Genomic DNA, 24,385 nt, shown 5'->3' on the forward strand with positions numbered 1-24,385 from the left:
AAATGGACAACATGTTCCATTAACTTGACTTTTTCATGAACTTGGAGCTTTAAGCAGTGAAGCAGAAAATGTCCCCTTTTCCGTTAAAGACACTGTGGCTGCTGTTTCATTATTCAGTGTCTCTGGAGAACACGCAGAATTTGTCCTTATATGACAGCATCGCTACAGTTTGTTTCTCACTGTCTCAGCTCTAAGTGAGTCATTTAAACTGGGCTGTGCATTCATCAGACCTCTGTTGTATTAAGTGGGATGTAGGGTCCCCTGTAGAAGCACTGTAAAAAATAAAAGGTAGTGTTATTTTACATATGTGCACAGGCTGGAGATACACTATCTGTTTTTCTACTCCAGCAAGAAGGAAAAGCCTTATAACAGCTGAAACGAGTTACCAAAGCTTTGTTATGGCTGTGTCTTTATCTAAAAATAATCCACAGCCTCCAGCCAACTACAGCTAAGTGCCCATAGTGTAAAACAAAGTAGTTAATGAGCATGTAGAGTACAGTCATGGAAAAAATTATATGACCACCCTTTTCCTTCAATTTCTTGTTCATTTAATGCCTGGTACAACTAAAGGTACATTTGTTTGGACAAATATAATGTTTACAACAAAAATAGCTGATAAGTGTATTTCTTGATTATAACCAAAGTCATTATCAATAAAACCATGGCAAATGTCTAGATATCAGCTCTTAAATAAAACTCTTATCAGCTATTTTTGTTGTTATCATTATATTTGTTCAAACAAATGTACCTTAAGTTGTACCAGGCATTAAAATGAACAAGAAATTGAAGAAATGAAAAAAGGGGTGGTCTAATAATTTTTTCCATGACTGTAGGCATGCACACATGCATTTTTGCATTTGCATTTTCCTTTTATAATGATATGCACTGATGACTACATTTTTATTGATGTTATATCTGTGTGTGTGTGTTATGTGTGCAGAACACAGCCAGTCCGTGGCTGCACCAGGCTGCCAGCAGTGCTGCCGACGGTCTCGGTTTGCTGAGCCACGTTCCCGTTCGGCCAGCCAGCGCCGACGCCCACCGCCCGCCTGTCAAGATCAACACACACGCAAGCCCTCCGCTGTCAAAGGCCATGAATGCTCATAAAGAGTGAGTAGAAAGACCAGTAACGTGTGAAATTGTAGAATGTACCATCAGTCTAACAGCAATCATACACGAAGACTCAAGATTAGGCTAGGCTTCTGTTCAGCCCCAGTTTTTTATTTGTGAAAACAATCTTTGACAGTGGTGTATTCAGATTTCTTACTTAAGTAAAAGTACCAATAACACAATGTGAAATTACTCCACTTAATGTAAAAGTCCTGCAAGTACAAAACTATCAGTATAAAAATGTACTTTAAGTATCAAAAGTATTAATTATCCAGAATGGCCCCACTCAGATTGTTAAATATATTCTGAATATAATGGATTGTTATTATTGATGCATATATAAAGAAACATTTATGATATTTATATACTGTTATGAGGTTTAATTTGTAAATATGTGTAATCATTTTAAATTTATCATGTTTTTTATGTTAAATCTCAACCTTAAAAGTAACTCAAAATGGCAGCTTAATTAAGTGGAGAAATATAAAGTTACATAAAATGGAAATAAAAAAGTAAAGTGACTACTACTACTTCAAAATTATACTCAAGTACAGTACTTGAGTAAATGTACTTAGTTACATTCCAGCACTGACAGTATGCACACACAGAACTGTTCATACCAAACTAATAATAATCATAAATAGTGCCAATAATATTTTTAAAAAGTGATACAGTTTCAAAATAATAAACAATAGGTCCATCCATCCATCCATCCATCCATTTTCCTCCACTTATCCAGGGCGGGGTCGCGGGGGCAGCAGGCTAAGCAGGGCATTCCAGATGTCCCTCTCCCCAGCCACAATAGGTCCATAAAAATGATAATGCACATTGTTAGTTTTGAATGCCTTCTTATGTACCGCAAAATGTTACTTTAGTAAATGTATTTGGTTACATTCCACCACTGAAAAAGGTTTAGGAGCAAGGAAGATGGGTCTCTGAATCTTTGCTCTGTACATTCAAACAGCGTTCCCTTCCCTTTGTGTAGCTGCATGTGTTCAGAGAGCCCACACTGCTGCAGCAGAGCTGTGTTAGCCCTGAGATGCAGACAGGCAAAGCCAGGTCAGTCAGAGGAAGTGAAGTGGCACTAATCCAATATTAAAGCAGTTCAGACAAAATGCTGTTCATTCAGCAGCCTGTGCTCTCCTTATGTAACCACCAGCCATTATTTAGACACCAGTGAATACCCAAACACACTGCATCGCAGAGGAAACATCACACATCGCCCGTCTCCCTCATTAGCCTAGTTATGTCATGTTCATTCAAATCTGCTGAGCAGCCAGTATTACCACCATACCCCACAGATGGCTTAAACCTGTCTTTCCCTGAAAGACTTTCCCTCACACAGTAGCTGCCATGTCCTGTTTTATTTTGCTTTTGCTAGAATGTAATAACTTGTTGCTCGTCTGATTGCAGAGATGTGGATAAGAAAGGCTTTGTGGACCCGATCAGGACGCTGACTCTGGCCCAGCTGAAACAGGAGCAGACAGACAGGAGTCGAACTCCCACAGGGAAAGACATGCACCTGCACCGTCTCTACCTGGACCCCCACAGCAAGGCACGCATGGCCAATGCACAGGTACACAGCTCCACTTAGATATCATTGTTAGCATTATTATTCTTGTGGTAGCAGAAGGGCTAATAATAGTATTACACAACACATACAATTAATAAAAAATAATCAGACCTCTATTGATACATCTATGTATACACATACAGGTGCATCTCAATAAATTAGAATATCATAGAAAAGTTTATTTATGTCAGTTATTCAAATTAAAAAGTGGAAATAACACATTCTATAGATCTATTACACAGAGAATTAAACATTTAATGTCTTAATTTATGTAATTTCTTCTAATTATAATGATTATGACTTACATTTATTTAAGACCTAAAATTCAGTGTCTCAAAAAATGTGAATATTACAAAAGAGCAATTTTTTAAAAGTATGTTTAATATGGAAATGTTGGTCTCTGAAAAGTATGTCCATCTATATGACTTAATACTTGGTTGGGGCTGTTTGACTTGAACTACTGGAAATGGACTTTTCCATTTTCCAGCTTTTTCCAGCTGTGTCTGCTTTTTTTTTTTTTTTAGCTTCATGACATCCTGAAAATCCTGCATAAGATACCTTTTACAATTGTGAACTGTTGGCAAAATGTTCTATATATAATTGAATATAATCTAAAGTGCTGGCACATGACTTCTTCATGATGTCATTACGTAAAAAAACGAGGCGGCATCAAGCCTCCGTTGAAAGTTCTGGCTTGAAACTCCATGCCATTTTTTGTGTGATGGTGACAGGTAAAGTAAAATCGGAGATCAAGGTCAAATATATTTAGTATAAAAAAATATAGAACTAGATATTATCCTCCTTTTACCTCTTGTGTGTTCTATTTGTAACCTGTGTTCACATTTGCAACATTTGGAATTCTTCACTGAGCATCACTGAGTTTTTAAAATAAAAAAATCACATTTTATGGGGGGCTTTGTGTTCACTATGTTGATCCGATGAGTCAAAGTGTAAAAAATAATTATCAGGTCATATAGGCGACAAGGCTAATAAACATTTTTCAAGTAGCAGAATGAAAGTATTCAAAAGAAAAAAGGCAAAATAGCCCAAGACTCCAAAGGGTTAACTTGCATTACACTGTGTTATACTACGTAACTGCATATACTGCATTTTTTTGTTCTCCCTACTTTTAGCCATAATTGTGCTGTCTCTATAGACATGTGGGCATATATATTACAGTGAACAACAAGGCCACAGTGAGTAAACTGTGACAGGAGCATAAAGTGCCATGGAATTGCTTGAGTTCAGAGGGCTATTATGGCATGATTGTGTAGTGTGGTGGAATATGGTTTAAAATGAATACTGTGTTCCTGAAGGATCTTTCTTCTTTCGTTTGAGAAATGTTAATCAGTCTTTTCAGTCACAACTGGTCCTGGCTGATACTGATCAGTTTGCATTTGCATTTTCTGTCACAGGATGCAGTTCAGGCAGCAGACCGTGCCAGTAAATACAAAGAGGAGAATCGTCAGATCCTGAAAGAGAGCATCGAGGTGGCGCCCTTCACCGCTAAGATCCAGCGCTCCAGTGACCCCGGCATGGACCGGGACAGAGAAAGGAGCAGAGATCCAGCCTTCCCTGTCCGGTTACCAGCTCTCGCTACCCCAAGCCCCAAGCCCGGCCACATCCACCCGCACGTTATCCAATCAGAGAAGAGCAACTACTTCACCACACTGTCCAACAGTGTAGTGAACGAGCCTCCCAGACTGTACCCCTCCAAGGAGCTCAGCTCTTACTACGAGAAAGTGTCTGGTGGAGCTCCAGGGGTTGTGACCAGCATCGGGGCGCCTGTGCCAAGCCAGGGAGCTCTGTCACTGGGCAGCTATAGCTCCAAAGCCTCACTCTCCAAGCCCCCTCCCCTCATCAAGCACCAGCCGGAGGGTGGAGAGGGTTTAGCAGGGAAAATCACTGAGCAGCTCAGCCAGCAGGTGACACTGGTCCAGCAGCAGCATCAGCACCACACCAGTATAGAGCGCATGGAACGCCGCAGCCCCGCCATCTCTCCTTCCCTCTCCACATCTTCCTCCTCAGCACCCAACCACCACCATCACCACCACCACCACCACCAACACCACCAACAGCAGCAGCAGCAGCAGCAGCAGCAACACCAGCTCAGGGCTATGCCATCTCTCCACCGGGCGCCCGTCTTCCATCCGCCCACACAGCACGCGCTGGAACGCAAAGAGGCTGCGGACCGAGAGAGGGAGCGGGAGAAGGAGAGGGAGCGGGAGAGGGAGAGGATAGGTTACGGCGGCCGCCTGTCTCCGCCTACCCTCACACCCATCCAGCCGGTTAGCTTAGCGGCAGCCGGTAGCAAAACATCAGCGGAGCAGCAGAAGCCCCCCACGCTGCTGCCGGAACTCAGGGACGTCAAGGGTCACGGAAACGCCGCCGTCGTCACCTCCACGGCCTCGGCCATCAGTGGGGAGACTTCATCTGCGGACGTGTGGAGAGGCGGAGAGATGATTCAGGAAAGAGGAGGCTCATTCCCTGGAGAGAAAATAGCGTTGAGGGGAAAGCCCCAATCTGCAATGGCTTCAGTCATTGTGCGTCCATCGACATCTATCAAGTACGACAGTCCTCTTGGTGCTAACAAATCTGGTGCTATGATCCTTAAGGAGCTCCCCCAGGGGAGGTTCTACCCATCCAAGCTTCAGGGGGAATGTCTTAGAGTAGGGGAGAGTGTTCGAGATGCTGTAGCTGGCAGGGTTATCCAACCCAACTCCAACCTGGACGACATGTGTATCCAGTATAAAAAGACTTCTATGCGTGGCATGCAGGGAACTATGGGAGCCAGTATTACAAACTCTGTATGCAGGACTGCTTTTAGCATACAAAACATCAGTGGGACTGCCCTCCCTGAGCTGGGCTACTCAGTGTCAGCTCGAGGAGAGCTGTCAGCCCATAAAACTGGCATTTCTGGCCGGGTGTTGAGCCACTCAGGACTAGGAGAGTACCAGGAGGGATTAGGCTCACGCACTACATCTCCAGGGGGTTCTCTGCCTCCCCCTAGTCCAGCAGGGACACCCCAGCCTAGTCCTTGCCTCACCCCAACACCTAGCTCCATTTCTGGCTCCAGTCAGCCTTATTCCTCCTCCTTTGTCCACCTTAAGAAGCACAAAGCTGCCTTGGCTGCAGCTCAGTCCAGAAGCAACTTCTGCACTACCCCCACGCCCATCGTAACTGGAAACTGCTCCCTACCTGTGGATTTAGTGGACAAAACTCCCATTCACAACTCGCCGCCTCCACCCTCCTCCAGCCAAGCCTCATCGTCTTCAGTGGACAGCAGTAGCAGCAGCTCGGCCAGCGGGAGCACAACAACAGGCAAGTCCAGTCCCCTGCCCAACGGCCAGACATCCGGACCCGCCTCAACAAGCAGCGGGCAGTCCAGTAACTACCACAAGCTGAAGAAAGCCTGGTTAACCCGGCATTCAGAGGAGGACAGGAACACAACCGCCACCACCAGCTCCACCACTCCTAAACCAGAGAAACTGCCCAGCACCACCACCACCACCAGCACAAGTAACACCACGGCCATGTCAGACATGATCAAACCCTGCACGGTCAACCTCAGCGCCTCCACCTCCAGCGAGGTGGAGATGAGCAAAGACAGTGGAAGCAAAGCGGAGAGAGAGAGGCAGCTGGAGGAGAAGGTGGGAGGAGCAGCAGCAGGAGGAGGAGGAGGGGAGGAGAGGAAAGCAGCTCCCTCATCAAGGCGAGGGAACAAGCGCTCGTACGAGTCCGCTTCAGAGAGTGGGGGAGATGACTCCGACACCAGTGAGAGCAAAATGGAGGGCCGAGCCAAGCGTCAACCTAAACCCACCTACAAGAAGAAACAGAATGATATGGCCAAGAGGAAGGGAGACAATGACAAGGAGGAAGATGATGTGAAGCCCAACGGCATCTTCAGATCAGCCCGAGAGAAGACCAAGCTCAAACTAGCCAGCAGCAGTAAGTCTTCGACTCTAAATAGTTATATCCACATTCATATGCCATATTTTGATTATGATTGTGATAATATCGTTACGTTGTCGTGCAATTATTTAGGCCAGTATAATCATGACATGAAATAACATGAATCGTCCGTTGTCAAGTCAGAGTTGGCTCATCTGCTCTGACTAGCTTGACTTTGAGCTCATCCTTCTTCATACTCAAGGTATAGAAGTAGGGCTGGGCAATAATATAATATAATAATTTATCGTCTTTCATTGGCATCATATTGTGATGAAAACAAATATTGAGATATCTTGACACAAAATGACATTGTCTACTGTGATAATAACATGCAATAGGGCTGGGCAATATGACAATATAAAATATATCACCTAAACAATATAAAAACGCTTGTTGTGTATATTTTTCTAAAATGTTTGCATCACAATGTCAAAAAACAGCGGTCAGCGTATCACAGTTTACGTAATTTCGATTACACTTCACGGTGGAGAGAACCATAGAGCTGCTGTTTATCAAACAATGAGTATGGAGTGTTAAAAAAAAGGCTTTTCCACAATACCATGTGGTTATTTCATATAGACAAATGTATAAACTGAATAATCAGAAATCATGCTATATCATGATATACATAGAGGATTTTTTGGCCATATTGCCCAACCCTAACACCAGCCACGGCCCAGGGCTATTCTTCTCAACTTCAACTTTTAAAACTTTAAAGAATTCTCTAAATCCAGGATTTTAAAGCAGGGATGCAGTACTTTTGTCTACAGAGAACGTTCCCTGGTGAACTCATTTTGCAAGGGTTTGAATTATATGTAATTTGAATGTATTTGTAAAAGTCCCTGGCTAAATGGGCTTCTCTACTGTGTTGTTTTTTCCTGTGTATGTTTGAATGGTTTTGACACCAAGCTCATAAGCAATTCTTCATTAATCGTTTTAAAATGTTGGCACTATCAATGACTTAATCATGGGTGCTCCTCTCAGATGGGATTCCCCGCTCGGTCCTGAAGGACTGGAGGAAGGTGAAGAAGCTGAAGCAGACGGGGGAGTCTTTCCTGCAGGATGACTCGTGCGCTGAAATTGGACCCAACCTGCAGAAGTGTCGGGAGTGCAGGGTGGTCCGCAGCAAGAAGGGAGAGGAGCCGACACATTCCCCCGTCTTCTGTCGCTTCTACTATTTCAGACGGTAAAACCCAACCACTTCCCTTTTTTTTTTCTTTCACTTACCTTCATTCTGCTGGTTTCCTCTGGTTTCTTTACTGTGACTGTGGCCATGACTACTCTTGCACCCATAGATGCTTTTCTCCGTGAGAAAATTGCTCCGTGATGCATTGTACACATTTACCTTGAATGCACATTGAACAAACAAACACACACACACACACACACACACACACACACACACACTTGAGTTGGATAAACAGCAGCAGCAACAGCAGCTGCAGTCTGGGGTCTAACGGGGTAAATCTGCCAAAGAGGATTTTCTGCTCTATAATCTTTTCCTCACTGCAGAACTGCTGCTGCTGCAATCTCTCTCTCTCTCTCTCTCTCCCCGTCTCCCCCCTACACTTCTCTGCATCTCCACTTCTAATTCTTGCTCTCTCCCTCTATCTCACCTCGTCCCTGTCTGACCCAGCAGACTGGGATTTTCATAAACATTCACCTGAGCTGGCTCGGTCGTTTAAGGACACCATAGACGGAGATGGCATCCTCTCATTCTGTCACTCGCTGCCAGCAAATATTTGCATATGCCCTACTTTCTGAAACATCAGAGTTATGTACATACAAAGATGTATAATAATACATTCCATATATATACACTTGTATTGGAGATATTTGTAAACTGCATGCAGATATACAGATACATTGGGATGTGGAGGATATTTGTAGTCATTTGGTAATATTTGCTTCCAGCTGCCATCTGCAGTGTTTTTGCACTCTTTGTGACTTCTATTAGTTGGAAGCTATTGAATTGAAGGGAAAGGGTTAAATGTATGTGATGTTTCCCCTCACATCTAATATGATAGTGTTTTTATGTTTACTTTAAGCATTGGAATGTGTTTCTGAGTAGACAGCATGTGACTGATGTCCATTTCTGTCAGCAGATTAGTCACTTTGCCCTCCCTTTTTGTTTGTGAAGCAGTAGTAGTAATGCTTGGTGTCAGCTGGAATTTTAGTAAGGTGTGTGGCTCTATTAACTTTGCTAATTTAGCAGCACTGTGAGGACATAATTATTTTATTAAACAGCATTCTTACTTGCTGTTACATGCTGCATCAGGGCGGTCCACAAGGATATAGAGCAGCCATTCTGTGTTTATTTGCATTGTACAGAGCGTCCCATCTAATTTGGGATCTGGTTTGTAGTTCAGTATGAACTAGTGCTGTCAAATTTGATGGGTTAATTTTAGCATTTCATAAAAAAATATATGCAACATGTTTTGTAAAAAAAAAAAAAAAAAAAGAATGAAAATTTGTGGGCAGTAGCAGGCTGAGTTTAAAGATACAGTGGGTATCCTATTAAATCAGAAGAGCTAAGAAATCCATTGGTATAAACTGTGTTGTGATATTGGAAAGGGATTCTAATGATGCTCCAGAGTTACTGTGTGGCGTGTATGGAAAATGCTGCACTTTCAGTAGACTTTTTAATGCTTACAGCACCATCAAGTGGCTGCCAGTGGTGTTTTCTGGCGTAGAACATCTGAGGGTTTCTCTGCAGTTCTTTATGTGTTTTGTCATCAGTCGTTTTGCTAACATTTGTCAAACACTAAACACAACTCCATCCACTCTCTCTTCACACAGAGCAAATGGGGGCAGACAGATAATCACATTTCTGTATTAAAATGCTCACAGTGCTTTGAAGCAGAGACTATTTTATTAGAATCAGAAATAAGTATGATAAAGTAGTGGGGAGAGCTTATGGAAAGTTCTGGTGTATGAACCCAAGATAATGCTTTTAGCCCCAGTGGTCATGAATCATGCTTATCACATATACCCCCTTTGTGTGCTAGTAACCCCTTTGCTCCCATCCAGGCTTTCCTACAGTAAAAATGGAGTCATCCGGATGGATGGCTTCTCCAATCCGGACCAGTTCGACGATGAAGCCCTGTCCCTGTGGGTCCCTGGGATGTTGGAGGAGAGGCACCTGGACCAAGCCACAGCCAAATACATCCTCAGCTTCATAGGAGACAAGTTCTGTCAGATGGTTGTAACTGAGAATACAGCAGCCACTTGGGTCAAGAAGGATGGTAAGGTGTCTTTAAAAACGGCTGAAGTTTCGACTATACGATCCGAACTTTGTTTTTAAATTGATCTCCTTTTCGTGTGTGTTTCAGCCAAGACGGCATGGAAGCGAGCTGTGAGGGGGGTGAGGGAGATGTGTGACGCCTGCGAGGCAACACTCTTCAACATGCACTGGGTCTGTCAGAAATGTGGCTTTGTTGTCTGCTTGGACTGCTACAAGGCCAAGGAGAGAAGGAGCTCCAAAGGTCAGTTGTGTGTTTATGTTTGGACAGTCAGCAGCCAGACAGTACAGGGATTCTTGCATGCACTCGTATCACAGAAAGACTAGATGAACCCACATTAAAGGTAGCACCAAAGGTCAGACAGCACTTCTAAAATGTCAACTTGTACTTACTTCTTTGGAAGGTGCTTTTTGTACTGTACTTTTATTTTTTTTATTTTTTTTTTTTTTACATATTGTGGCTTGGTTTAGGTTCAATGATTTTTGGTCCTTTTTTAGCCTCAAAAACATGTTTATACAACAAAAATTTAAACCTAATATCGGAACCTGAACAATACCTGACAAATACTTATGTAGAACTGTGGATCCAGATCTTTTACTGACTTGATTTGACATGCAAACATGGATTTACAGGTGGTACATCAGTGCAAATAAGGCTTGGGCTTGATTGAATTGATTATTTACGATGGTTTGAAAACAATTGGCATTGGCCTTTCTAGCTGTCCATGCTTTGAGGATTTTTTTTTGCGAGAGAAACGCTGCCGTGGTGAATTTTAAGGTGTACATTTATATCCTTTTTGGACCTTTTGGGCCAGTTCAGAGCAGATGCCTAATCTCAAACCGGTTCTTCACATTTTGACACCCAAAGAACCGGCTCCCAACTAGGAAAACTGGTTTCAGATCGGCACCAACTCTCGAACCAAGAACCACTTACGTCAGGGGCTGGGGGTGGGATTATCGTGACCAACAACACCAACTGAAATGTGTATCATTCAGTTTATTTAATGTGTTTAACAGCAGTGTGATCAATACTAGAAAGTCTGCGCTGGGTAGCTAGGTAGACCTAGCGGGCTAGTGTTAGCTTACAACAAAGTCTAACATTAACATCTTATGTTAATAAGAATGTAATCATCACCCATAGCATTCAAGACAAGCAGCACAAATATGTTGTGTTTGGAAGCCAGTGTAGGTTTGCAAAGCCAGGAGCAATATTTGTAAAGAGACGATGTAGTCCGCCATTGTTGTTATTATGCTTGAAGTTAGCACTAGCAAAGCAGAGACGTATACAGTGACGTAATGACGTGGCTCTCTAGCCTGTAGAAAAGCAGGCGACAATTGATATGGGGTTGATTGGATGATGGCTGATACAGTGGTGTGGTAAATTTTGATAAAAGCTGACTGGTGTATCTATTTCTATGATCAGATAAAGAACTTTACGGCTGGCTGAAGTGTGTGAAAGGCCAACCCCACGATCACAAACACCTGATGCCAACACAGATCATTCCTGGCACAGGTACAGTACACACTCTCTTAATCTTCTTTCCACGATCCTCTTTATTTCTTTGCTGCTTTGTCCATTAGTTTGTGCCTGATACGTAAAAAAAATATATATCTTTACATTTTTTTGTTATGGTTCATTTTGATTGGTGAGCCCACCCAGTGGCAGGTATCATCAGTTTCACATCCCTACTTATTGGATAATGTTCCATTTTTTTTTTGTTGTGCAACGCTTCTTTCCTGAATGTTAAAATCCTGCTCTATCTTTTTCATGTTTTAGTGCTGACAGAGTTGGTGACTTCCATGCACTCTCTGAGAGAAAAATACAACATCAAATCCCACTGTCCCTGCACCAACAAACAGAACCTCCTCACCAAACTACCGGCCACAAACGGAGTCTCACAGGTACTACTGACTATTCCAGCTCCCGGAGACCAGACACAGGGTCACAATTATTGATTATTGTTAGAGTTACTTAATATTCAGACTTGAAACTAGTGATCGAAAACATAAAGCCATTAAGGAAAATTTTTACTGTAGTAAATAAAATTAGAACTAGGATCATTTTAACATAATCATACAAACTGACTTATTTTGCAACCAGTGGAGTCTCCCCCTGCTGGTCATTAGAAATAATGCAGGTTTAGGCACTTAAACCTAGACCTTGAAGTTGCCACTTCAATGCAAAGGAAGTTATGCATTTTATGTTTTCCACAAAACAAGTATAGAGATACAACAATACATAATAATAGAACAGATAATTGGTCACATATTCCTTCACACAATAGTTCACTGGTGGAATTTCAACATGTTGTTTCACTACAGAGCATAACACATCTCATGATGATACAAACACAGTCCATTTTTCCCATTACCTCAAGAATTTGTCTTTAGATTCAGTGAGAAGGTAGTTCTCTCCATACTATGAAGATTAGTAGCCAAGTCTCTCCACTCAGTCTCAGTTGGGGGGTCGGACTGCAACCATTTTCATGTTACAGCTGTCTTGCTGGCAGCTAGTAAGATTTTTAATAAATATTTGTCCTGCACCAACAAGTGGGCTTCGATATTGCCCAGATAAATTGTAGGAAAAGACCAGCCAATTCCATCCCCAAACATTTTCTGAATTAAACATTTTATTCCCTGCCAGTATGGTTGGGTGGCTAGGCAGCTCCAAAATATATGAAAATGGTTGTATGTTTTCTATTTTTATTAAACATACAGGTATACATGCAAAATATGTGACTTTTATTTAATAAATTGGGTGGTAATGTTGGGTAGATAAAGCCTTTTATTCAGTACAGGAGCTGATGGATGAGCAATTCAAACTTTTTGAAACTCTTTTCACCATCCCTCTCCTTCACAATTAGCTCACCAGTCTTCTGTTAACCTTAAAACCATCTTCTTTGTCCAGGTTCTGCAGAACGTACTGAACCACAGTAACAAGCTGTCTCTGGTGAAAGCTGAGCCGGGCTCCCAGCAGAACTCTGACCAAGGAGGAACCAAGGCGGAGACTAATGGGGGTGGTGGTGGAGGAAGCAGTCCAGGCAGCGATGCAGGAAGTGCTCCTGTCACCCCACCTGAGTCCCAGTCACCTCTGCACTTCCTGGCCGACCTGGCAGAACAGAAATCCAGGGAGGAAAAGAAAGGTAAGGGGGAGGGGAGAGATTTTGGATTTGTGTTCAGTCAGTCCCAATTAATTTTGTATATTTCACCTCCAGATAATATGTTGTTAGTGACCTCTCCCTTTTCTTTCTCTAAAAGAAAACAAGTCAGTGCTGCTGGGTAAATCAGTGAAGGAAGACAAGGAGGGGGACAGCCTGGAGGTCTTGCAGCAGTGTAAAACCACCTCACTGGTGGCTAATAGTACGGAGCAGGGCTCCACACTCAGAGACTTACTCACGACCACGGCAGGGAAGCTGAAGCTGGGCTCTACTGATGCAGGAATTGCCTTTGCACCCGTCTACTCTACTGCATCACAGGTACAAACATTGACACGGTTCTGATGTAATTAGATGTAACAGTAAAAAATCAAATGTGTATAATATATACACAGGAAATAGAATCATGTTTTCCATCAATATAAAGGAAGCACCAACATTACACATGTTATACCTCCTAGTCCAGGCGTAGGCAACCTGCGGCTCCGGAGCCACATGAGGCTCTTCAGGCCATCTGCAGTGGCTTCATGTGGCTGTGAGAAAAAAAAAATGTTTAAATCAATGATCAATTAAATGTTTATTTCATTACATTTTAAATTAAATGTATCATTGATGTAGGCCCAAAGCAATTTTTATTCTTCAATTGTAAATAATGTGTAGATTATATACAGCAGTAAAAATGTTTTACAAACATTTTAGTCAACTAAAATATTCAATTTGTCAAAATCGTTTTTTGACATATATTCAGGTGAAACTGGACAGAAACCGTGTATATAATGTTCAGATTGATAAACGGTATTGTTTTATGTAAATATACACTTGTTCTGAATCTGATGCCTGTAAGAAGTTCCATAAAAATTGGACATAAATTATCTCATTCTGAATGATTCAAATTTTACATAGCGCCCAACCTGTTCTATCAGGGTTGTATTGAAATACTGTTTCTTCTTCCTTCCTCTTTTATCTGTAGACTGGAAAAGTGGGTAGGAGCATGCCCAACATCCTTGATGACATCATCGCTTCAGTAGTTGAGAATAAAATCCCTGCCAGCCGCCAGAGCATCACCACCAAACTGTCAATCAAGCAAGAGTCTGTCGCCCCAGGCAACAACAACAACAACAGCAACCCTGTCCCTGTTATTACCGAGGATGCCAAACCAGACAGGAAGAAGACAGTGCACGTAACTGCAGCAGTGCCAGAAGAATCGACCAATCAGTATCCAGATATTCCCCACTGCTGGTTGAACAATAGGCGGTTACTGTGGCTCAAAGATCACCGCAACCAGAACAACTGGAAGCTGTTCAGAGAGTGCTGGAGACAAGGACAGGTACATTTGAGTCACAGTAGTCATAGCAACAGTGCTGTAGTGATAGAGTTATGATTGAAAACGACAGCCGTGTGACTGTTTTTGTGTTTGTCCAGCCTGTGTTGGTGTCAGGGATCCATAAGCGACTGAACAGCGGCCTGTGGAAAGCTGACTCCTTCAACCAGGAGTTTGCAGACCACCAGGGAGATCTCCTCAACTGTAAAGACCAGGTGGTGTCCAACTCCGGGATCAAGGAGTTCTGGGATGGATTTGAGGACATCACCAGTGAGTTCATCTCCACTTGGTTTCAATGTTCACAATGAACCTGAAAACAGTGATAAATAATTAGTGAACCGGTCTAACTCATCTTCTTACCTGTTCAGAGCGGCCCAAGTCCAAGGATGGAGAGCCTATGGTGTACAGACTGAAGGACTGGCCGTCTGGAGAGGAGTTCATGGCCCTCATGCCTTCAAGGTACACAAACACTTCTGTTTTACACTCTAGTCACTTTCACACATGCACAAAGTGTTTCCACAAGCACCAGAGATTTTACTGCAGCAGGGTTCGACAGTCTGAATCTCTTAGTCCTGATTCTGGTTCTTCCGTGCCTCACTTCTCACCAATAGGCCCAGCAAAATGACTTGGGCCACAGGCAGCATGATGTCAGTGTTGGCACCCAGGAAGCGGGCGGAGCAGCTCTCCTTTGTAGAAATATTTCCATTGAGTACTTTTTGAGGACTTTTTGGAAAGCGGATGAGTGTTTTGGCTCCGCCCACTTGTTAGTTCCCCTTGGCCTATGTTCCCATACAGGTTCTTTTAGTACTTTTGTAGCAGCTAACCAACGGAGTTTGAATGTAACAACAGACCGACACAGCAAGCAGTTTTACCAACTTAGCGACTTTGTCTCTATATTTAGCGACTATTCAGACCCCTCCAGAGACTCTTTCAAAAAAGCGACTTGCATCAAAGGTCTTTTGGAGACTCATTCCTACTCTTCTTAACGAGTAGCAGGGGCCGTCCCAAAGCACTCACAAGCGGCCTAGTCCTCCCACAGAAGTCTCTCCCAGTTACAGTCCTTACATTATTATATATATGTCACAGGGCATATAGTCCTGTCATATGAGGAAAAGGGTTTTTCTTACCCCTGTGCTACTGACAGGATTCGTACAAAGTCTTTTAGTTTGTAAAATGCTCAATTTTAGTTTTCATTGAGGAACATGTTTGAATTTTAATACACTCCTTGAAAAATGCTTGATTTCAACATAGCTGGGTGTTTCATCTACAAAATCGCTTATGGAAACCAATAATATTTTAATATTTTAAATGAAACAATCCTGTTATCATATTTGCTTGTGGACACAAGGTGGACTGGAGCTAGATTGACTGTCGCCGAAATCAAAATAAATCATTTTGCAATTTAATTTGTATTGACGATTCAGCTGTGATAATAAAGGCTTTGAGAGTCTGGACGTTTTTGATTCAGGTACTTCGAAAGTGCTTGAATTGTAATCCTAAGCCTGTGTTGAATCTTAAACTTTACAACCAAAATCAAATCCAAACCTCTAATTCCCTAAAACTGCTAATCATAGTCATAGCCATGCATGAAAAAGATCTAAAATGTTAAATGATGTTTGTTTGTTTTTTCAGATATGATGACCTGATGAAGAACCTGCCCCTGCCGGAGTACTCAGATCCAGAGGGCAACCTCAACCTGGCCTCCCACCTGCCATCTTTCTTTGTCAGGCCAGATCTGGGGCCGAGACTCTGCTGTGCCTACGGTACGAAGAGAATAAACAGCAGCAATGATTTAACTTTTTTTTCCAAATGGAAAGATATTAAATAAGAGCTTATAAGATACACTCCCTTTAAGTGTTGTAGTGTTGTATAGTGTTCTCATGCTTTCGTCCATGTATTTCAATTAAAAATGTAATGTAGATAGTATCCCACTCTGCCTTTCCTCTTCTGAATCAGCTGTTTGTCTCCCTGTAGGTGTAGCTGCATCTCAGGACCAGGACTTTGGGACTGCCAACCTCCATGTGGAAGTCTCAGATGTCGTCTCTGTTCTGGTCTATGTAGGAGTAGCCAAAGGCAATGGAGTCCTGTCCAAAACTGGTAAGGCTTTTTTTAGAGGGGTTGTAGTGGTGGGCGTTGAATTTTTAGGGGGAGATATCAGGTCAACAGTAGATTCCACATAGAAGATTAATTTGATAATTTGCACTGTGTCAAATTGTTCTAGTCGTAAATCTGTAAAACATTAGTTAATTCATAAATTATTGTGTGAGTTTAAATTGGGCTTAGAATACCATGGTGGGAGTATATACACTTTTGGTTGATACCTTTTGTTCAACAGAATTGGTGCTAACCTTTTACATTTTTGACCACAGACAATTGTTAAAAATGGTTTAAATAAACATTTTTTTTAAATGTGTGTGTGTAGGAGTGTTGAAGCGTCTGGAGGAGGAGGATCTAGATGAGGGGGTTCGAAGGAGGCTCAAAGACTCCAGTGAGACACCAGGGGCTCTGTGGCACATCTACCTCAACAAAGACATGGACAAAGTCAGAGAGTTCCTGCACAAGGTCAGTACTCTGCATCAGTGGCAAATGGAAATGGAGTGACCTTCAGTATAGGTATTGACCTTACTAACACCTCTCTCTTTCACCTCTCACCAACCACCTCCCCGGCTCTGTCAGGAGCAGGGATTGGACGTGTCACTGGACCAGGACCCAATCAGAGAGCAGGGCTTGTATCTGAGCAGGAAGCAGCGTCAGAGGCTGCTGGATGAACATGGAGTCCAGGGATGGACTGTTGTTCAATTCCTGGGAGACTCTGTACTCATACCAGCAGGGGCCATGCACCAGGTAAACACACACACACACACACACACACACACACACACACACACACACACACACCCTTGTTCTTCTATCTTTGTGAGGGCCCTCATTGGAATAGTGAATTCCCTAGCCCCTTACCCTAACCCTTCACAACCTTCACCATCACAACTAAATGCCCAACCCTAACATAAACCTAATTGTAACTTTAACCTTATAACAAATTCTGAACTCTCAAAAAAGTCCTCACTGAGTTGGTTAAAAACGTGTTCTGGTCCTCACAATGTAGGAAGTACAAGAACACACACACACACACACACACACACAAAAAAGTTTTTACAAAGGCATGGAAAAATAGCATTTTGGTGCTAAAACATACATACTTGGACTAAAATGTGAATGTTCAGATTTGAATACACAAGAAACACTACAGGGAAGCTACAGAATGTAAAAAACATATAAGTTAATAATGCACCCATATTTCTGGTATATTTTTACGGAACATATTTTCATTTTCATGATAAACTAATGTTTTCTGCACAACCTCACAATGCTGTTATTCATGTTTCCACACCTAAAACAAGATATTCGATTGTGTCCATGAATCAGTAAAGTCTCCGTCCTGTCCCTCAGGTCCAGAACCTCCACAGCTGTGTCCAGGTCATCAATGACTTTGTGTCTCCTGAGCACGTGGCCAACTCCTTCCACCTGACCCAGGAGCTCCGGCCCAATAAGGAGGAGGTCAACTACGAGGATAAACTACAGGTCATTGAACACAACATTGTTAAAACCTCTTCTGATGTATGTGTGTTTGACAAGTTAAGATGCTGCTCGGAGTCCCCCTCACTGTGACATCATCAGTGTTATTTTGGCAGTGCAGCAGTGTAATTGGCTGTGCAGCTTGTCATCTGTGTCACTGATTCAGAGTCAGGCTCTCTTTCCTCCTGTCTTACTTGCCACAGCAGCCTGCCTTTCACTTTTCTTTATAGAACATTTGTGTGTGTGTGTGTGTGTGTGTGTGTGTGTGTGTGTGTGTGTGCATGCATCAGTGTAAAACAAGGACAGACAGAATGGCACAGTGAGTCATCATCAGTGATGTTCATTGGACATTGGGTCCCTGTGCCCTGAATACACTCCACACTCATTCTCCTGTCGACAGAATTGGAAACGAGGTGTGAGTCACCATCCATCTTCCTCCTGTCTGTCTGTACTCTGGAGCTGTTCACACTGACCGACTAGAAATCAGATCGGTTTCTTCAGGGTGTGATGAGAAGCTGCTCAGTGGGGGATAATTCTGTTTATTTAAAGTATTTAAAGTAATGTTTTACCTCAGGGCTGTCCATCTATATGGTCATTCATAAAAAATCCTGTATCACAAGAACTATCAGAGGTTTGGGTCTGTGGGTTTTGAAGGCGAAGCTTCACTACAAGGGCTACATTTAAAGGTTGGTGGGCTACAGATAGACCTGCTGGCTTCAGGTTCATCATACAATATGTTAGCATGCTTAAAAAAAAAACACTATAGTCTTCTCACACTTCCAATGACTGTTGGAGCACCTGTATCTTGGTGCAGAGGTTTGTCTCACAGGGATTACTTTTATCCCTGTTCCACCAAGGCAATTTGTGGGCCAGTTTGGAGCCGATGCCTTTTTTTTTTTTTTTTTTTGGCATTTTTGTTGCTTTATTTATAGTGACAGAGTGAAAGGGGGTGATAGAGGGGAAGACATGCGGCAAAGGGAGCTCAGGCCGGATTCGAACCTGGCTCCGCCGCAGCACATGGCATACATGGCAAGCGCTCTACCGGTGTGAGCCACCGGGACGCCCTCGATGCCTTACCTTGAACCAGTTCTTAAAGTTCAGTTCAGTTCTGTTCAGTACAGCCAAAGAATCGGCTCTTGGCCAGGAAAACTGGTTCCAGGGCGACGCCAACTCTTTGAACTACGAACCACTTACGTCAGGGGCTTGGGGCGGGATTATTGTGATCAACAAGATTAACTAAAACATGTATCATTCAATTGATTTTATTTGTTTAACTGCAATGTGATCGATAACAGCTCCTGTTAGCAGGCTAGCATTAGCAGGCTAGCGCTAGCCCTCAAGAAAGTCTTAACATTAACACATTTTCGCCAATATGCAGTTACCTCTCATGACCACATGGGGCCATCTTTACTGTACATACACATAGTTTTCATGATGTATTGTAATTGGAGCAAAAATTTCATTTTTTTCCATTTTGAGTCTGGTGGCTTTGAAGAAAGTATAGATAATGGCAGTAAACAGTAAATGGATGAAAATATCATGAATATAGCATACACTTAAACTGATATTGATTTTTTAGGTAGCTCAAATATGTTTTGCTGTTGCCCCCCTCCATAACAGTACATGTTGCTCTACCACCGCACAGCTGGTCCACTCGATTTGTTTGTTTGTTGTTGTTTGACTTTTGATCTTGGATCTGAGACTAATGTTGCGTCCCCAGCGGTGAATTGCTTTGCTTCTGAGCTGCTTCTGCTTCTCCAAACAAGGAATGCACCGACTGCCATCTGTAATACAAACTAGCTGTGAATAGGGCTGGGCGATATGGACCAAAAGTAATATCCCGATATATTTAAGCTGAATATCGATATACAATATACATCCCAATATTTTTATCGCAAAGTGAGAGCAAATGTTCAGTCAAAGCCAAATATGACATGTCACAAGTAGTTTCATTGAAACCGTTTATTGAAGTGAATATAAATACTGTATAACAACAGGAGTGTCTTTTTTTCCATAAAGTGCACATTTAAATAAAAAAATATCTTAAATAAAAATAGCCTATGAAATAAAATAGGCCAGTCTTTTCTGAAATAAATATATTTATATGAGAAAAGAATAACAAACATTACAATATAACTAAATATGACAAACCCTAGTAAGGGCAGCATTTACATAAAAGAAAAAAAAAAGAAGAACTAGATCAATATCTGCAATATGGTCTTATTCCATATCACATTTAAAAATATATCAATATATTTTTTATATGGATATCTCGCCCAGCCCTAGATGTGAATAAGGATATATATGTAGCAAAGTTTTTTGGCCACTTTTGTCATTAAATTATCTTTTCATACTGTTTCATCTCCAGTAAATAGTTCAGTTCAGGATGTAAATGAGAGTAGAATCACGTCAGTAATGAATGTGTTGTTCTCTCTCCTCCTCAGGTGAAGAACATTCTCTACCACTGTGTGAAGGAGGCGGTGAGCTCCCTGAAGAGGGCCAGCTCTGAGGAGGACGACGAGGAGGAGAACTCATGACACCCCCTCAGCCTCGTCCACGCCTCCCAGAGAGGAGCGCCTCGCTCACCCCGCACCCACCTCCTCACATGGAGGACTGCGTCACGCGACCCCAAGAGGTGCTCGGGTCAGAGCTGGTCGCGTGACCCAGGGGACCTCGTGGTGTGAAGCGTAGCCGCATCACACATCCAGGTGGCCAGTGACAGGCCGGCCCCCACCTCCATCATCACCCCAAAAACCTTCAGTGCCAAGAGGAGACAAACACAAGACCAGAGGGGCCGCTGGGCCGACAGGGATTAAACCTCAACTACCTCTTTGTGTTTCACAGACTCAGAACACAGGGAGGACAGAGGGATTCTGGGAAACGGAGGACTGCATGACGGTTTGGAGCCTTATAAAAAGCCACTACGCTGGAGTGAAAGTGCACTACAGGCCTCCACTGAAACCAAACTGTTTAGTGTGACTGATGGTGCTCAGATCCAGTTTCTATGGAGACATTTAAGCAGCAGTGATGATGGAGACACTGAGCCCCCCCCCATCCCCACCCCCACCCCACCCTGGTGCTCTCTCACTGTAATCATGTGTGGATTATAAAGGCCAGGAGGTTTAATCCCTGTCTGTAGCAGCAGCCAACACAACGTCTTGGACAGAAGATTTTTCGCTGATCACGACAGCATCACCAGCAGCAAGCAGCATCAGGATCCAAACTGTCATCTCTGCTGTTTAAAAAAAAATTGAGAGAAAAAAAAAAGATTAGAGGGGAAAAAAATGCAAAACAGAAATCTCAGATGTTAAAGTCAGCAGGCAGCGAGTCTGCTGCTCCCTCTTTGTCGTTCCGTCTGTAATCTGTCTGTTCTCGTCCTTTTTTTCTAGTTCTATCTGTCTGTTGCTGTTTCGTTCTTAATTTTCTTTTTTCATACGAACATTGTTTAATTTCCTCTGTGAAGATGTATTTATTTTATAGCTGTATGATATGCGATGTTATTGAGACAAAAAAGCATTAATGTAAATGTGACTTGTACAGTTTCTTTTTTTCTTTTAGTATGTGGTTTTCAGTTGTAATACGGCTCTACTGTGATGGAGGACACACACACACATACACACACACACACACTCACACGCATGCACACACACACACACACACACCAGCTAATGCCTGTAACTTTGGGAAACGTTGATGCTCTACAGTCCTCATGCCATAAATACATTTTTTTGAAAATGAACTGCCAAACTATTGTAAAGATTGTGTAAAGTTGTATTATGTAAAGAAAGAACAAAATGGCTTATACACTTCAGCATTTTATGGAAAAAAAAGTATTTGCTGTAAAATTGAGACATTTACAAAAAAAGATGTAATTTATTTAAGAAAAGAATGAACTGTCTTGTTTTTTGTTGAGTTAAGATTTACTATGGTAAACTTTTGAAGTTAAAAGATAAAATAATGAAAACATTTACTATAATGTGTAAATATATACATATATACATTCACTGAGGTATTTTTTTAAAACATGGCTTGCTTCAATTTCAAATTTTAAAGTGCAAGTGTTACATGCTTTGTACATTGAAGTTCAAAAGGGTTTTACATTTTCCATTAAAATGGATTTATCAAACGTTTGCTGTTGTGTTTTTGATGCTCAGAATACGGAGACAACAGAAATATAAATGGTTCTTACTTCTTTTGGTGTTTGGGTTAGATTTGATCTAGTATTCATACTTCTAATTTAAAGTTCATTTCAGAAGAAACATGTATCAAGACAGTGTTTTCACTCGCACAATTAATTTAAGTTTCTTTACCTTGCAATATGGACCAGTGCAACAACATTTTTTAAAAGCAAATTATGTGTCAAAATAACTTTCAGGATTACGTACTGCTAAAACATATCATACATCTTAAGAAAAAAATCACACCTCACATGATCATTTAAATATATTTTTCAATGAAAATAAGTATGATGCAAAAATGATTATTCCCTTCAAAATCTTGAATCATATCACAATTGGAATATCAGTGAAAATAATCATGATTAGATTTATTTATTAATTTTGTTAAATCATGCAGCCCTAATGCATAGGCAAATTCTAAATATACATAAAATATAAATGGAAAAATAATAATAATAAAAAACGTTAAGAAGTCTAGCCCGGCACTTTTGTAAATAAGTACACTGGAATGGCACTTAAAAAATAATAAATTTAATGTATGGTGTACATTAACAAAGTGGGCGAATTAAGTGTTACTTATTAATGTGTAATTTTAGAAAGCACATCCTTCCACTGAACAATTTAGTAACAAGAAAGTCTCATAGTGTCTAAATTTTTAAGTTAACTGGGAGAAAGTTGTGGGCAGGTGACTCTAAATGCTCATGTATTGGATATGTTTCAGTGATGTGCAGTGTGTAGTCACCACCACTGGGTGGTGCTGTTATTCCATGTGGGTTAGGTTTGCGATGAAGCTGTTGCAGCTCCTCCTCCAGGCTCTGTGACTCCCTGTGGAAGTGAAAGACGCAAGGAGAGGAGAAAATTAAATTAACTTCAATCATCTCTTACCAAATAAAAATCAGACATGTCATGTTTGGTGATTACCTCCAAAGTGTTGATGTGATTGACAGCTGGTGCAACAAAGCAGCCTTCGTTTGCCCAAATTTGGAGGACACCACCAATATTTTTTTACCTCTTAGTGTGTCCTCATCACTTGGATAATGGTGTTATCACACTGAAAAAATGGCCCCAAAAAAGTCTGCACAGTAAAGGTGTGAGAACGACAGAAATGCAGTCTTGGAATAGCATAAATTAGATATGACTGTGTACAGTGGCGGTTCTAGACCATTTTTACTGTGGGGGCCAAGGCGGGGCCAGTGTTTAATCAGAGGGGCACATTAAAAATCGTCAAAAATGATATTTAAGCATTCAAAACCTTTATTTTAGCTAAAAGTCTCATATTTGGAAGAACTACATTGATTGAAGCAATGAGACTTACCAACATTAACAGTTATTTTTGTACGACAATGACATTTTTCATTTTTGTGCAAAATTACTTTTTTTTAATTTTGAAAGTGCAGTACAGTGAGAATTATCTTTATATTTAGCTTTTATTGCACAATTAAACTATTATACAATGTACAGATTATGGGTTCCTTTTGTATACAATGAGATATTGTTTGAACAAAAAATAGGTAAAAATTGTTCCGTCATTCATCGTTATAAATTGATCATTTTATTATTAATTTGACACAGGGGCCACAGCAGGGGCCAAGGGCTTCTTCACAGAGGCAGTGGCCCCTGTAGGCCCCTGTGTAGAACCGCCACTGACTGTGTATGATGATGTGATCATGTAAATCCCCATAGTAGCATTTTAGTGTAGTGAGAGCATTTTTTTAAAATCTTGACCTCACTGTATACAATGAGCAGCTGTGACCTCTAGGATAATCACAGCCTCATGAAACTTTACAACCACAAACCAGAGCCCTAGAGCATTCTGAGGATGTATTGTCTTTCCTATGTATATTGAAAATAACGGGGTTTCTCAGCAATTACAATGAGAAAAACACAATTCTTGCAGGAAGGATACCAAACCACAGCATGGATTTTTCTATGGTGTTCCTCAAGGTCTTAGTGCCCTAATGTGGTATTCTGAACCCTTACACACACTAAACACCTGAATAGATGCCTAACCAAAACACAATGTTTATTACATGTTAATGGCTAGAGCCACATCAAAAATCATCTTCAGATTCCCAGCATTCAGCTGATGTAATGTGTATGTGGTATCTACTGTTGACCTGCTATCTCCCCCTAAAGATCCACTGCCCACCTTAAAGACGACAATAAATGGGTCTATGTGTGTCTCTAAGAACAGTATACTAGGATAAAAGGTTATATCACGTTTGTAGTACATGCATTACTGGTATGATAATGAACTGGAGGAGGTCTCATATGAGATGC

The 24,385-nt window shown here is 41.7% G+C and overlaps 1 protein-coding gene across 1 annotated transcript in view; it reads left to right on the forward strand.

Moving 5' to 3' along the window:
- Window positions 1-22,053, forward strand: part of jmjd1cb (jumonji domain containing 1Cb) — a 145,858-nt gene extending 123,805 nt beyond the window's left edge. The window contains exons 13-31 of the mRNA XM_059324227.1: window positions 941-1,110; window positions 2,524-2,686; window positions 4,099-6,631; window positions 7,619-7,820; window positions 9,665-9,879; window positions 9,967-10,119; window positions 11,299-11,388; window positions 11,653-11,777; window positions 12,784-13,018; window positions 13,134-13,351; window positions 14,001-14,357; window positions 14,453-14,621; window positions 14,720-14,810; window positions 15,984-16,114; window positions 16,326-16,448; window positions 16,774-16,913; window positions 17,028-17,195; window positions 17,802-17,933; window positions 20,372-22,053. Coding sequence (XP_059180210.1) covers window positions 941-1,110; window positions 2,524-2,686; window positions 4,099-6,631; window positions 7,619-7,820; window positions 9,665-9,879; window positions 9,967-10,119; window positions 11,299-11,388; window positions 11,653-11,777; window positions 12,784-13,018; window positions 13,134-13,351; window positions 14,001-14,357; window positions 14,453-14,621; window positions 14,720-14,810; window positions 15,984-16,114; window positions 16,326-16,448; window positions 16,774-16,913; window positions 17,028-17,195; window positions 17,802-17,933; window positions 20,372-20,464 — 5,508 coding nt within the window. The 3' untranslated portion in view covers window positions 20,465-22,053. The remainder of the gene's footprint in view (window positions 1-940; window positions 1,111-2,523; window positions 2,687-4,098; window positions 6,632-7,618; window positions 7,821-9,664; window positions 9,880-9,966; window positions 10,120-11,298; window positions 11,389-11,652; window positions 11,778-12,783; window positions 13,019-13,133; window positions 13,352-14,000; window positions 14,358-14,452; window positions 14,622-14,719; window positions 14,811-15,983; window positions 16,115-16,325; window positions 16,449-16,773; window positions 16,914-17,027; window positions 17,196-17,801; window positions 17,934-20,371) is intronic.
- Window positions 22,054-24,385: the final 2,332 nt, after the last annotated feature.

This window comes from Centropristis striata, chromosome 21 (assembly GCF_030273125.1).
Source record: "Centropristis striata isolate RG_2023a ecotype Rhode Island chromosome 21, C.striata_1.0, whole genome shotgun sequence".
In the NCBI taxonomy this organism is placed as follows: Eukaryota; Metazoa; Chordata; class Actinopteri; order Perciformes; family Serranidae; genus Centropristis; species Centropristis striata.